Source organism: Hyla sarda, chromosome 8 (genome assembly GCF_029499605.1).
Source record: "Hyla sarda isolate aHylSar1 chromosome 8, aHylSar1.hap1, whole genome shotgun sequence".
NCBI classification, from domain to species: Eukaryota; Metazoa; Chordata; class Amphibia; order Anura; family Hylidae; genus Hyla; species Hyla sarda.
The window spans coordinates 229,649,516-229,665,317 of record NC_079196.1 but is presented as its reverse complement, the minus strand read 5'-3'; the positions used below and the strand labels follow the sequence as shown (position 1 = coordinate 229,665,317).

General features: G+C 49.1%; 1 protein-coding gene across 1 annotated transcript in view; it reads right to left on the bottom strand.

The window, feature by feature from the left end:
- The window catches only part of LOC130285369 (transmembrane protease serine 9-like), a 50,158-nt gene that overhangs the window by 28,269 nt on the left and 6,087 nt on the right, over window positions 1–15,802 (bottom strand). The window contains exons 3-5 of the mRNA XM_056536727.1: window positions 11,795–12,069; window positions 11,025–11,194; window positions 9,751–10,000 (exon numbers count right to left, since the gene is read on the bottom strand). Coding sequence (XP_056392702.1) covers window positions 9,751–10,000; window positions 11,025–11,194; window positions 11,795–12,069 — 695 coding nt within the window. The remainder of the gene's footprint in view (window positions 1–9,750; window positions 10,001–11,024; window positions 11,195–11,794; window positions 12,070–15,802) is intronic.

The following is a 15,802-nucleotide window of genomic DNA, read 5'->3' as shown; positions in this document are numbered from 1 at the left end:
CGGTTCTAAGAGGCTACTGGTGTTCACCAGAGCCCGCCGCAAAGCGGGATGGTCTTGCTGCGGCAGTAGCAACCAGGTCGTATCCACTAGCAACGGCTCAACCTCGCTGACTGCTGAGAAGGCGTGGGACAGAAGGACTAGGCAGAGGCAAGGTCAGACGTAGCAGAAGGTCGGGGCAGGCGGCAAGGTTCGTAGTCAAGATGGATAGCAGAAGTTCAGGTAACACAGGCTTTGGACACACTAAACGCTTTCACTGGCACAAGGCAACAAGATCCGGCAAGGGAGTGCAGGGGAGGAGATCAGATATAGCCAGGGAGCAGGTGGAAGCCAATTAAGCTAATTGGGCCAGGCACCAATCATTGGTGCACTGGCCCTTTAAGTCTCAGAGAGCTGGCGCGCGCGCGCCCTAGAGAGCGGAGCCGCGCGCGCCAGCACATGACAGCAGGGGACCGGGACGGGTAAGTGACCTGGGATGCGATTCGCGAGCGGGCGCGTCCCGCTGTGCAAATCGCATCCCCGACGGCCATGACAGTGCAGCGCTTCCGGTCAGCGGGACTGACCGGGGCGCTGCAGGGAGAGAGACGCCGTGAGCGCTCCGGGGAGGAGCAGGGACCCGGAGCGCTCGGCGTAACAGTACCCCCCCCCTTAGGTCTCCCCCTTTTTTTGTCCGACAACTGTTTTACCTGGGACGAGGACACCGGGAAAGAATGGAGGGTTTCCTCAACGGCAGGCAGTACAGCAGGAGTGGGAATGGGGAGGGAGGGCAGAGGGCGAAGCCTGGCATGGGGCAGTGTGTCACCAGGACGGGGGCCATGAGGAGGCACTGAGGCTTGCCTGACGGGACTGGGAGGGGGGGAGAGGCACTTCCTATGGCAGGCAGAGTCCCAGTTCTTGATCTCCCCGGTGGTCCAGTCAAGGGTGGGAGAATGAAGCCGGAGCCATGGCAGACCGAGGAGGACCTCAGAGGTACAGTTGGGGAGGACGAAGAGCTCAATCACTTCGCGATGGGATCCAATACACATCAGGAGGGGTTCTGTGCGGTAACGCACGGTGCAATCCAATCTGACTCCGTTGACCGCGGAAATGTAGAGCGGCTTGACGAGACGGGTCACCGGGATGCGGAATTTATTCACCAGAGAATCCAGAATAAAATTCCCAGAGGCACCAGAGTCCAAGCAGGCCACGGCTGAGAGGGAGGAGTTGGCTGAAGGAGAAATCCGCACGGGCACCGTGAGACGTGGAGAAGCAGACTTAGAACCAAGAGACGCCACACCCACGTGAGCTGGGTGCGTGCGTGCGTCTCCCAGACGTGGAGGACGAATAGGGCAATCCACCAGGAAATGCTCGGTACTGGCACAGTACAGACAAAGATTTTCTTCCCTACGGCGATTCCTCTCTTCCTGGGTCAGGCGAGACCGATCCACTTGCATGGCCTCCTCGGCGGGAGGCCCAGGCGTAGACTGCAACGGAGACTGTGGGAGAGGTGCCCAGAGATCTAAGTCTTTTTCCTGGCGGAGCTCTTGATGTCTCTCAGAAAAACGCATGTCAATGCGGGTGGCCAAATGGATAAGTTCTTGCAGGTTGGCAGGAATCTCTCGTGCGGCCAGCACATCCTTGATGCGACTGGATAGGCCTTTTTTAAAGGTCGCGCAGAGAGCCTCGTTATTCCATGATAATTCGGAAGCAAGAGTACGAAATTGGATGGCGTACTCGCCCACTGAAGAACTACCCTGGACCAGGTTCAGCAGGGCAGTCTCGGCAGAAGAAGCTCGGGCTGGTTCCTCGAAGACACTCCGGACTTCAGCGAAGAAGGACTGGACTGTGGCTGTGGCAGGATCATTGCGGTCCCAGAGCGGTGTGGCCCAAGACAAGGCCTTTCCTGAAAGAAGGCTCACTACGAACGCCACCTTAGACCGTTCTGTAGGAAACAAGTCCGACAACATCTCCATATGCAGGGAACACTGAGACAAAAATCCACGGCAGAGTCTAGAGTCCCCATCAAATTTGTCCGGCAGGGACAAGCGGAGGCTAGGAGCGGCCACTCGCTGCGGAGGAGGTGCAGGAGCTGGCGGAGGAGATGGTTGCTGCTGTAGCAGAGGCAGAAGTTGCTGTAACGTGGCGGTCAACTGCGACAGCTGCTGTCCTTGTTGGGCAATTTGCTGCGATTGCTGAGCGACCACCGTGGTAAGGTCAGCGAGACTTGGCAGCGGCACCTCAGCGGGATCCATGGCCGGATCTACTGTCACGATTCGGCTCACAGGTAGTGGATCCTCTGTGTCAGCGAGGGATTGGCGTGGACCGTGCTAGTGGACCGGTTCTAAGAGGCTACTGGTGTTCACCAGAGCCCGCCGCAAAGCGGGATGGTCTTGCTGCGGCAGTAGCAACCAGGTCGTATCCACTAGCAACGGCTCAACCTCGCTGACTGCTGAGAAGGCGTGGGACAGAAGGACTAGGCAGAGGCAAGGTCAGACGTAGCAGAAGGTCGGGGCAGGCGGCAAGGTTCGTAGTCAAGATGGATAGCAGAAGTTCAGGTACACAGGCTTTGGACACACTAAACGCTTTCACTGGCACAAGGCAACAAGATCCGGCAAGGGAGTGCAGGGGAGGAGATCAGATATAGCCAGAGAGCAGGTGGAAGCCAATTAAGCTAATTGGGCCAGGCACCAATCATTGGTGCACTGGCCCTTTAAGTCTCAGAGAGCTGGCGCGAGCGCGCCCTAGAGAGCGGAGCCGCGCTCGCCAGCACATGACAGCAGGGGACCGGGATGGGTAAATGACCTGGGAGGCGATTCGCGAGCGGGCGCGTCCCGCTGTGCGAATCGCATCCCCGACGGCCATGACAGTGCAGCGCTCCCGGTCAGCGGGGCTGACCAGGGCGCTGCAGGGAGAGAGACGCCGTGAGCGCTCCGGGGAGGAGCAGGGACCCGGAGCGCTCGGCGTAACAGTGGTGACTGTCACGATTCGGCTCACAGGTAGTGGATCCTCTGTGTCAGCGAGGGATTGGCGTGGACCGTGCTAGTGGACCGGTTCTAAGAGGCTACTGGTGTTCACCAGAGCCCGCCGCAAAGCGGGATGGTCTTGCTGCGGCAGTAGCAACCAGGTCGTATCCACTAGCAACGGCTCAACCTCGCTGACTGCTGAGAAGGCGTGGGACAGAAGGACTAGGCAGAGGCAAGGTCAGACGTAGCAGAAGGTCGGGGCAGGCGGCAAGGTTCGTAGTCAAGATGGATAGCAGAAGTTCAGGTACACAGACTTTGGACACACTAAACGCTTTCACTGGCACAAGGCAACAAGATCCGGCAAGGGAGTGCAGGGGAGGAGATCAGATATAGCCAGGGAGCAGGTGGAAGCCAATTAAGCTAATTGGGCCAGGCACCAATCATTGGTGCACTGGCCCTTTAAGTCTCAGAGAGCTGGCGCGCGCGCGCCCTAGAGAGCGGAGCCGCGCGCGCCAGCACATGACAGCAGGGGACCGGGACGGGTAAGTGACCTGGGATGCGATTCGCGAGCGGGCGCGTCCCGCTGTGCAAATCGCATCCCCGACGGCCATGACAGTGCAGCGCTCCCGGTCAGCGGGACTGACCGGGGCGCTGCAGGGAGAGAGACGCCGTGAGCGCTCCGGGGAGGAGCAGGGACCCGGAGCGCTCGGCGTAACAGATACCTTTTTTAAAAGTGTGGATATTTTTGATATTTTTTGATTCAATTAACAATAAAGTTTAAATATTTTAGAGGGTATATGGGAAATTAGGGTACTATTGGATTGCCCCAAGGGGTGATCTATTGGAAAAATGCAGGGCGCATGGCTCATCCTTCCCAGTTGCAGCGCATGCAAGATGTCCTTCCCGTTTTCAGTCACCATGGTTCCCATTTCCAGTTTTCGTGGAGTAAGCCATGCTCTGATTTCTTTACAAATGACTTTTAGCATTTCCTCCCCTGTGTGACTCCGTTCGCCAAGGCAAATCATGTGAAGAACAGCATGACACTGCCATGCCCTTTACACATGGTATTCAGAAGGGGCACTGAGACTTGTATGTACAGTGGAGGCTGAGGACACGGTGGAGGATGAGGAGGAGGAAGCGGCGTGACCTGTCCAAGTTGGTGTTGTGGCTGTGCAGGAACCACATTCACCCAGTGAGCCGTAAAGGACATGTATTGTCCCTGACCATAGTTACAGCTCCAGACATTGGCGCAGCCGTGCACTTTGGCACACATCGACAGGCTCAAGGACTGGCCCATCTTCTCTTCCACAAAATTGTGCAGGGCTGGTACTGCCTTCTTCGCAAAGAAATTATGTCTTGGTACTCTCCACCTCAGCTTGGCACAAGCCATCAGTTCTCTGAAAGGTGCAAAGTCCACGACTTGAAAAGGGAGGGACTGCAGCACCAGCAACTTAGACAGGAGCACATTCAACTTCTGTGCCGTTGAATGAGTGGGCGCATACTGTTGACTCTTGGACATGGCTTCGCCGATGGATTGTTGGCAGAATGGCTGACTAAAAATAGGAGGAGCAGGAGCATCTGGAGTGACAGAAGGAGGGTTTGACACACAGCTCCCTTCGGCTGAGGTGGTGGAGCTTTGGATGGCTGAAAGAGGGAGCGGCGTGCCACTGGGTGATGCAGCAGGACCACAATAAATCGGAGCCACGGTTCTCCCAGGCCGCTTTATAGTGGCGAAGCATATGTTGACGCAGGGCCGTGGTGCCAACATTGGGACCCTGAACACGCTTCACCTTCTGCCGACATATCTTGCATGTAGCTATGTGAACCTCCTCTGGAAACTGCCAAACCGCTGAGTAGCCGATTTTCCGACCAACAGTCCGTACTGATTGACTGCTACTACCGCCTTCTCCAGGAACCCCTGTTCCACTACCTCCTGGAGAGGTAGGCTGCCGCGAAGAAGGTGGTCTCCCCCGGGCACGTTTGGCTCCAGAATTTCAACTTCTGCCACCACGCTGACTGCCAACCGTGCTACCGCCTTGCCTCAGCTGCTGCCTCACAGGCACCCTGCAACCCTCTTCTCCTGATGATGATGATGCTCCTTCTGCACCCGGCTCCCAATTGTGATTGGCTTCATCATCATAGATAAGTGTGCGCACGTCACTGATGTCCTCCTCAGGTTCCTCAACAGTGTCTGCTTCTGGACTCTGAACATTGTCAACACCGCCACCCACGTCACTCTCCTCATCACTACTTGGCCGCCTAGCGGAGGAAGCGGCAGATGTCTCCTCCACTTCTTGGCTGGGCAGTAGCTGCTGACTGTCCTCTATTAGATCGTCCTCAGTGAATAGTGGAGCTGAACCCACAGCATAAGATACTTCTTTAGGAGAGGGAACAGCATAGGACAAAGGCAATGGGAGGACAGGGACTACTCCCGGGCCATGCCAACTGAGGGTTGTGTCTGAGGAACCCACCGACTGTTGACTGGGTGTATCAGACTTCACTTGTGATTAAGTGAATGACCGTGTTAACCAATCGATAACAGCAGATGGGTTGCTTTTCGAGACACGACTGCTAGCTGATACCAGGAGCTCAGGCCTCTTGCTGCGACTCCTGCTGCCAATCGCCCCTAATCTCTGCCTGATGAATTTAGGCCTCTGCCACTCCTCTGTACATGTCCTGGCACTTCTCTGCCTGACATATTTAGTGCGTATATGAGGGGAGTACAATAGGCTTCACTACGCTTAAAACAGTATTTGTCTAGAACAGCAGCCAGTGTGCACTTTTGACTTTCCTTTCACAGTATCTAGGCCTTTAACAGATTAACAGGTACGCAATAGTACATTACTTTTATGTTGGTATGTCGTATGCACTTATGAGGGCAGATAAATGCGCTACAGTACACTTAAAAAAGTAGCTGCGTAAAAACACCAGCCGGTGAGTACTTTTGCCTGGACTTTCACAGTATCTAGGCCCTTGAAAGATTAACAGGTACAGAATAGTACTCTACTAAGATGTAGGTATGTGGTATGGACTTATGAGGGCAGAAAAATGTGCTACAATACATTTAAAAAAAGGATCTGAGTAAAAACACCATCAGGTGAGTACTTTTGCCTGGACTTTCACAGTATCTAGGCCCTTGACATATTAACAGGTACAAAATAGTACACTACTTAGATGTAGATATGTGGTATGCACTGATGAGGGCCGAAACATGCGCTACACTACGCTTAAAAAGCATATTTTTGCACAACACCAGCAGTACACAACAGTGCTGCAGCACGCTGTCGCTGTGTACTAAACACAAAATTGCACTCTTTCACAGACTATTAGGAATGGACTGCTGGGTATGTATTATACCATCTACAGACTAGTATAACCAGCAGACCATTTGTGGTGGAACAAACAGGGCAGAAAAATGCACTACAGTATGCTTGAAAAAACGTATTGGAGTAAAACACCAGCCAGTGATTATTTTTGCCTGAACTTTCACAGTATGTAGGCCCTTGATAGATTAACAGGAACAAAATAGTACACCACTTAGATGTAGGAATGTGGTATGCACTTTTGAGGGCAGAAAAATGTGCTACCGTACGCAAAAAAAAAAAAATTGCCAACAACACCAGCAGTACTCAACAGTGCTGCAGCACACAACGATCTTTTGTGTAATTGTTTTTTTTCTCTCTCTGTTGGAAAATTTTGGAAAAGTTTGTTCAAAAATAAACAATTATAAAAAAAAATAGCAAAAAGACTCTCTCTCAAATACTATTAGGAATGGACTGTCGAGTATGGATTATACCGTCTACAGACTAGTATAACCAGCAGACCAGTTGTTGTGAAACAACATCCAGAGTGAAGCCGTAAGTGAAACGTTGGGTGGTGGAGGCACACGTTCTTATCCTTTCCCACTGTCGTAATTATACTAAGTTATTTCAGTGTGCTCTTATGTGGTTATTTACTATTTTAACTTTTTTTGCACTGTGTCACTTTACCCTTGTTGTGGATAGCAACCATTATAATTTGTCTACACGCCACACTTTGGCATTATCTCACTTTATCTATTACTGTTATGTACATTGATTATACCTACCTCAGCTACCAGCAGCATTTGTTTTGTGTGTAGCCTCCCATTTAGTCGGTCCTTCAGCACCATGTTACCGTGCATTTAAAAAAATGTTTTTAAATGTATGTTTTTTGAGCATATGTGTTTAATAAAAATTTATTTTTTTATAAAACGTTATTTTGATCACTATATGCTTTTTCCTTTGGTTTCCATATATTGGGTTTATAGAGTAGATCTGTGACTTATTGGGATTCATGTGTCTAATATAATTTACAAGACTTAACGAGGTACTCCACTACCTCAGCATTTGGGACATTTTGTTCCAAATGCTGAGTGCGGGTGGCGGGGCTTTACACAACTTGAGGTGTCCTTAAGAATAAAGCCAAGTTCATAAGATATAATTTTTAAGACTTGAAGATGCCCAAGGTTTGTTTATTGAGTTAAAACCATGGAAAGACAACTATAATGTTTTGGCCGAGAATTCATCATAGTCTCAAAACCACATTAGGTCATTGGAGCATGGACATACTCCCACAGAATAGGATCCTGGAAGGACAGGAAGAAAAGAACCAGAGCATTGTACTTTAATGAAATGAAGAACATGATAGGACCACGGAATACAGGTAATCAAAAGAAGTCAATAGCTGATCAGCAGGCACAAGATCATAGAACTAAGACCATGAAGATCATAAAGTACAGGTCAGGACTTGGAAGGACCGAATAGTTAAACGGGTTGTCCGGCCATAGACTTTTTTATCCTCTAGCCAAAGGATAGGGGATAAGATTCACTAAACAGAAAAGAGATGGAGGATAGCACTACCAGCCTCTACACACTTTCACTCTCCTGGAGGTACAGGTGCGATTCCCAGTACAATCCACTGTGAGCGGTGCTCGAATCCTGACAGCAGTTAGCAAAGCAATAGTCCAAGCCGAAAGAAAATAGGATGACACTCGCAAGTAGGATGCAAAAACAAATTAAATGTATTCACTCACATAGGTCAGGCGGGTACAATGGTGTGGGAAGGAGCAGACAGAATGGAACTGCGTCCGTTTCACGGCTTCCTGCCGCTTCTGTCTGCTCCTTCCCACACCATTGTACCCGCCTGACCTATGTGAGTGAATAAATTTCATTTGTTTTTGCATCCTACTTGCGAGTGCCATCCTATTTTCTTTCTGCTTGGACTATAGGGGATAAGATGTTTGATTGCAGGAGGTCCCACCACAGGGACCCCAGTGATCTCTGTGCAGCACCCACATTCTATGCGGGGCTGCTGCACCAGTCTCGGAAACCTCTGTGTTTTCCGGACTGGAGACGTGACGTCACGCCCACTTCATGCATGTCTTTGGGAGGAGGCATGATGACCGATCATGCCCCCTCCCATAGACATGAATGGAGGGGATGTGACATCGTGTGTCCAGTCCCGGAAACAATGTGGTTTCAGAGCGGGCGCTGCACGGAGATCGCGGGGTTCCCAGCGGCAGCCCCCCTTCCTCAAGATCAGACATCTTATCCCATATCCTTTGGATAGGACATAAGCTGTCTATGGCCAGAATACTAAGACCATGGAAGATACTGAACAGATTGTCATCATCTGGAATGAAATTGTCTGTCTGTTCTTGGGGTTTTTGACTGATGGTCAGAGGAAAAATCTTTATTTTCGGGAAAGATTTCTCATCCACAAATATATTTAAGGAAATAACTTTCTCTAAAAATTTCCAGAATTTTTTTCCGGCTCTCATCAGGTGTCATTGATCATGTTATGGCCAGTGTGAACAACTGTAACAGTCATTATGGATGGTGTACGGCTTCTATCTAACACGCATGGCTGCCTTTATAGCTGAGATCATGAGACGATCAAAACATATAGTGCCACCAGGTCAGGACCACAGTAGGTCCCCAAGGCATCTTTATAGAGTTTAAGAGGTACTCCACCCCTAGACTTCTGATCCCCTATCCAAAGGATAGGGGATAAGATGTCTGATCGCAGGGGTCCCGCCACTGAGAACACCTATGATCTCGGCAGCGGCACCCCAGACATCCAGTACACAGAGCGAGCTTCACTCCATGCTGGATGACTGGCGACATGGGGGGGCGGAGGCTCGTGATGTCACGGCCACGCCCCGCTCATGGCGTCATGGCCATGCCCCCTCAATGCAAGTCTATGGGAGGGGGCGTGACAGCCTCCTTGCCCCCCTCTCATAGACTTGCATTGAGGGGGCGTGGTCATAATGTCACGAGCCTCTGGTGCTTAACACGATGCTCTAAACGAATGCCGGGTGCAACAGGGAGATGGCGGGGGTCCCCAGTGGCTCATGATGTCACAACCATGACCCCTCCCATAGACATGCATTGAGGTGGTGTGACCATGATGTCATGTGTGGGTGCTGCTGTGACGTCACGAGCCTCCAGTGCTGAACCTGATGCTCTAGACGAACACCGGCTGCAGCAGGGAGATCACGGTTTAGATAGGGGTTAAGATGTCTAGGGGCGGAGTGCCCCTTTAAAACCAGGATATACGACAGAACTGCCAAGTGGAGGGCGCTGTAACTGTAATGATCATCTTGCTGCGCTGCTTAGTAGAGACATTACTGGATGGACCATTTAGTCTTGAACCTTCTATGGTACCAGCGGATAAAAAGTCATTTTAAGATCTACTACATTCTACTCTAATCCTTCTGCAATGATGGATTATAAATACCCCCACAGAAGAGACACGAGAACCAGAGTCGTCAACTGACGATAGAACCCACCAATGGTTCCTTTACTTTCCAGAAAAGCCATGTTGGTCAGGCCGTCTGCACACAGCATGGGAGGGTCGGGGATGTCCGTCACGTCATTGAAGTTCACATTCACAAACGTGCTGATCCACTGTTCATAAGCCGGTACCAGGGTGTACACCCCAGGGCGATATGGATAAGCGCAGCCTTCTCCCCAGCTTACAACTCCAGCCTGGTACCAGACACCATGCACTTTACACACCAGAGGTCCTCCAGAGTCTCCCTGAAAGGAAGACAATACAATTATTACCTACAGCTTTACAGCCACTAAAATTTATTTTTGACATGTAAAAAGTTTTGTTTGGTAGGGGTCTCAGTACTGAGCCCTCCATCGGACACTTGATATAGCAGGGAGTAGCATGCAGCGGCCAGGGTTGCCTACCTGAATTTTTCTTTGCAACAATCCCAGGAGAATTTGAGAATTTACGGCGGGGCCATGGCAGGACTTCCAATTTGATTTAGGACAAGTGGGTGTGATACTTTTGTCCCACATAAGGGTACTAAACCTGATCAATCTCAGAGGTACCTGTGTCAGCCAAGAGAGGGGAAAGGATGGTACAGCGGCGGCACTACCCACACAGAGAGGGCCCTATCCACGGTGGCACACACTAAACCAGGCCATGGGCACTGCCAAACAGTTTAGTCACAGTTAAAGGGGTACTCCGCTCCTAGACATCTTATTCTCTATCCAAAGCTGTGGACCCCCGCGATCTCCCTGCTGCACCCGGTCTTCGTTTAGAGCGTCAGGTGCAGTGCCAGAGGCCCGTGATGTCATGGCCACACCCCACTCCTGATGTCACGGCCATGCCCGGCCCGTGACTTCATGGCCACGCCCCCTCAATGCAAGTCTATAGAAGATGGCGTGACGGGCCATCACGCCCCCTCCCATAGACTTGCATTGAGGGGTTGTGGCCGTAACGTCACAAGCCTCCACCCTGCATTGCCAGTAATCTGCCACAATGAAAAATTTGCTCTGTGCATTGGATGTATGGAGTGCTGCAGCAGAGATCGCGGGGGTCCCTAGTGGCAGGACCCCCTGCGGTCAGACATCTTATCCCCTATCCTTTGGATAGGGGATAAGATGTCTAGGGGCAGAGCACCCCACAAATGCTAAAAATAAAAGGCCCCTGTTTTTATGGGCTTTCCAGGAATTTGTAGATGGCCGACAAGCCTGGTGGCAGAATGTGCCACTCTCTGTCTTGGAGTACAAAAGCTATTATCCATAGACTTATAACAGTGCCACTTACCTGGCAGGAATCTTTTTGTCCCTCTACATATCCAGAACATATCTTGTCATCCTGAACGATGATGAAGTCAGTGCTCTCTTCGGACCACATGTGATACATTGTGTTGCATGTTTCGTGGTCGATGAGTGGGGTCATGACCTTCTGCAGGGTCCCATTGGGCGGATAACCTCCTGATGATGGAAAAATCACTTTATAGCAACACCCTATTATCTTCTATAAAATTTATCGTCATTTTTAGGACCTCTGCTGAACATTCTTGGTTATTTCTAGAGGCCAAGGTCCTTTTTACATAGCTGATGAGCTTGTTACAGTGTATCAGTGTAAGATAAAGCTGGAGTCTCTACTGTAATGGATAAGGTAAAATGACTATTTAAAATATGCTTGCTAAAATGGCCACTCACTAGCTCGTTCCCCCTCCCATCGTGCTTGAAACAATGTGTATAAGATGGTGCTTCCATCTGGAGCTACACCCAAGATGATAAGACCCACATCCAGGATGAGGAACACCTGCACAGCCTGTATAAACCCATGTAACTGTTGCAATACATGAAGTATCATTTAGCTGAACTTTGTGTCAGTGTGATTTCTCCTCGTGCATGCACTGATCCTGATACCTAATTAGGAAGGGGCAGATACTCACTTGGTACCGGATCTGGTTCCGATCCATTTCACTATCTTCTGGATTGAGAATATTCACTGACAGCGAGCTGAGACCTTAGAAATAGTGAAGAATGATATAACACTAGAACATAATAGTCAGACACACCTACCATGGACGGATGTGTGGCCCCAGCCGGTGACCCAGCATTCCATGCCACAGGGGAAGCGGACGCCAGATGAGGGCAGACAGATGGGCATGATGTACTGGGTGTAGTTGACGGGAGTGGAGAGCTTCAGTAGAGCGATGTCCCCTCTGCTCGGGATCCCCACATATTCAGTATTAACTATTAGAGTCTGGACTCCAGAAATAACTGTGTGAGGCGGAGACTTCATTGAAAGTTGATAGAGACCCAAATAAACTTTATAATCTGCTGCCAAAACGGAGCTGTGAACCAGAAACGGCACTTATTATACAGAGGGAAGGGAGAAACATCACAACTCTAACGCCTGCAGAATCTACAGGGTGGGGGGGGGGGGGAGTTTATTTAGGGGTCGGGTGTAGGTAATACAAAATGAATTATAAAGGGGATTTAGGTATATAAAATAGTAGCACTCTTATCGATGTGGGTGTGGCCTACAAGCATATTTTTGTACATTATATATATGGTCTAAATACCTCTAAGTTTATTTTTCCTCTAACAGCCTTTACAAGAGGAATCTCCCATCTTTCACTATCACCCATCTTTTACCATCACCCATCCTTCACCAACAGCTATTTTATACCATCACCCATCTTTTACCATTCCCCATCTTTCACCGTCACCAATCTTTTTACTTTCACTTAATTTCATCATTCTCCATATTTCCCCATCACCCATCTGTCGCCTTCACCAATCCTTCCTTCACCAATCCTCGCCCTCACCCATCTTCCCCCATTACCCATCCTTTACTGTCACCCATCTTCTACAATGACCCATTTTTTTTATCATCATTCATCTTTTACCATCACCCATCTGTCATCCTCACCCATCCTTCACCATCACCCAGCTTTACCAGAAAAAAATATTATAGGAATAGCTAAACAGCTTCATAACAGAGGTCACAAAAGATACTTATACATGGAAGCTCATAGAAACACCTAGTAATAAAGTGGTAAATATCCATGTAATGTGCTCAGCCAGAGCCAAGGACACGTCAGTGACACGTAATCTTTCTAGTGATATCAGTGAAATATTTCTGGAACACAATAGGCGCCTGTTATCAAATCTCAGCTGACTCAGGCCTCACTTATGGCTCTTGCCTTATGTCCCCTTACAGCTCAGTGTCAGACAGCTGCAGACAGCCCTCTTGGGACACGTTCAGACTTAGCAGATTTGCAGTGCAGATTCTATACATACAATCTGCAATCATTTAAAATATAATAAAATATAATATTCAAAATTATTATCTCATATAATAGTGTAAAAAAATGAGCGGAATCCATGAGCCATTCTGTTATATATCTACAGCTTTGTGTATCTCAAGGCTTCATCAGGACTGGTAGGGGCATATTTGTAAAGTTCTGTTCAGCACAAGCAGAGACCTTAGGGGGCTTGTTATAGCTGAACCCACGTACATACAGTAAGCTGAGGTTATTTTATGCATTCCCAGCTTACTATAATAGATTCATGTTTTGGCTGCTTCAAACTGTCATCTTCTACAGGGTTTCCCAGAAAACAGCAGAAAGTTATTGCTTGAAACTTTTAGCTTCTGGCTAGGTGTTAGCACAGACATTGGAGAGGAGGGAAGTATGTTACTAATTAATTAATTTATTTACTAACCTTTGTTTTTTAAACAGGAAAAAGACCAGAACAACTTCAGGATAAGAAAGATGATTTTCTTTTCACTTAGTAATAGTGTAATGAGAGTACTTAACATACTTATTTTCGGATAAACAACATCCATTACTAAGTTGGGGATCAGTTTGAATCTATAAAGCAGCTAAGGTTAAATTCATAACCCCCCCCCCCCCCATGTATTTCTCCAGAACTAAATGACCTGAAGCTTAAAAAAGATAATGCTCCAGTACTGGGCAGTAGCAGGATGGTTATGGAAAAATAGGGGGAAGGGGACACTCAAACATTATTTTTTTTAATTTATTTTTAAAAACCAATCTTCACTTACCTCCAAAATCAACCAGGTTAGTTTACTCATCTCTAGTAATGATCAATAGTGACATAAGATGGTGACATTGGTATTGAGAAATAGAGACACTAGATGGCGACATAGGACATTGGTAATAGTGACATAGGGCATTGATAAAGGGTAATAGTGACACAAGATGAAGGCATAGAACATTAATGAAGGGTAATCGTGACAGAAGGTGGTGACATAGGACATTGATAATGGGTAATAGTGACAGAAGGGGGTGACATAGGACATTGATAATGGGTAATAGTGACAGAAAGGGGTGACATAGGACATTGATAATGGGTAATAGTGACAGAAGGGGGTGACATAGGACATTGATAATGGGTAATAGTGACAGAAAGGGGTGACATAGGACATTGGTGATGGGTAATAGTGACAGAAAGGGGTGACATAGGACATTGGTGATGGGTAATAGTGACAGAAAGGGGTGACATAGGACATTGGTGATGGGTAATAGTGACAGAAAGGGGTGACATAGGACATTGATAATGGGTAATAGTGACAGAAGGGGGTGACATAGGACATTGGTGATGGGTTATAGTGACAGAAGGGGGTGACATACGACATAGGTAATGGGTAATAGTGACAGAAGGGGGAGACATAGGACCTTGGTGATGGGTTATAGTGACAGGAGGGGGTGGGGATAGGGGTTCTGGACAGAGATTATGATGGAGACCATATGTGTTGACAGGGAGTCCAGTCTGAGGAAGGTGATGACACGATATAATATTTTACTCCCTGTTATCAACCATTCTAGGCTGTGAAGATGAAGGTCTTAGCATTGTCCAGGGGTGTCCCAGAAGAGCTAACGTGTTAGGAGACCAGCACCTGGAGATGTGGTGTCACTCCGCAGGTGTCCTCATGTGGTTTCACTCCGCAGGTGTCCTCATGTGGTTTCACTCCGCAGGTGTCCTCATGTGGTTTCACTCCGCAGGTGTCCTCATGTGGTTTCACTCCGCAGGTGTCCTCATGTGGTGTCACTCCGCTGGTGTCCTCATGTGGTGACACTCTGCAGGTGTCCTCATGTGGAGTCACTCCGCAGGTGTCCTCATGTGGTTTCACTTCGCAGGTGTCCTCATGTGGTTTCACTCCGCAGGTGTCCTCATGTGGTGACACTCCGCAGGTGTCCTCATGTGGTTTCACTCCGCAGGTGTCCTTATGTGGTGACACTCTGCAGTTGTCCTCATGTGGTGACACTCCGCAGGTGTCCTCATGTGGTTTCACTCCGCAGGTGTCCTCATGTGGTGACACTCCGCAGGTGTCCTCATGTGGTTTCACCCCGCAGGTGTCCTTATGTGGTGACACTCCGCAGGTGTCCTCATGTGGTTTCGCTCCGCAGGTGTCCTCATGTGGTGTCACTCCGCAAGTGTCCTCATGTGGTGTCGCTCCGCAGGTGTCCTCATGTGCTGTCACTTCGCAGGTGTCCTTATGTGGTGTCACTCCGCAGGTGTCCTCATGTGGTGTCACTCCGCAGGTGTCCTTATGTGGTGTCACTCCGCAGGTGTCCTCATGTGGTGTCTCAATCTACATTAACCTCAGTGGTGACACCGGCTGAGTGAATTTATTCTGTCATTTATTCCTCAGGACACAGTGCACTGGTTTCTCACTCAGCTCGGTATTCATACTCATACTCACACGGTATTCATACTCACACGGGCTCCACCTGTTTTACGAGGCCGGGGTGGAAGTCACATTAATAAAAGATGATTTATTGATGTTTATAAAGATCGGCGCATTGTGATATAACCGGCACACCAATTGTGTCATTGCCAGGGAAATCTGAGGACAAACCTATAAGTGGAGGAGACATTCTGTTGTAATCTGCCCTGCAATAATCTACTGTGTTTCCCAACCTAATCTACAGTGTTTCCCAACCTAGGTGCCTCCAGGTGTTGCAAAACTACAACTCCCAGCATGCCCGGACAGCCTTTGGCTGTCCGGGCATGGTGGGAGTTGTAGTTTTGCAAAACGGAAGGCACCCTGGTTGG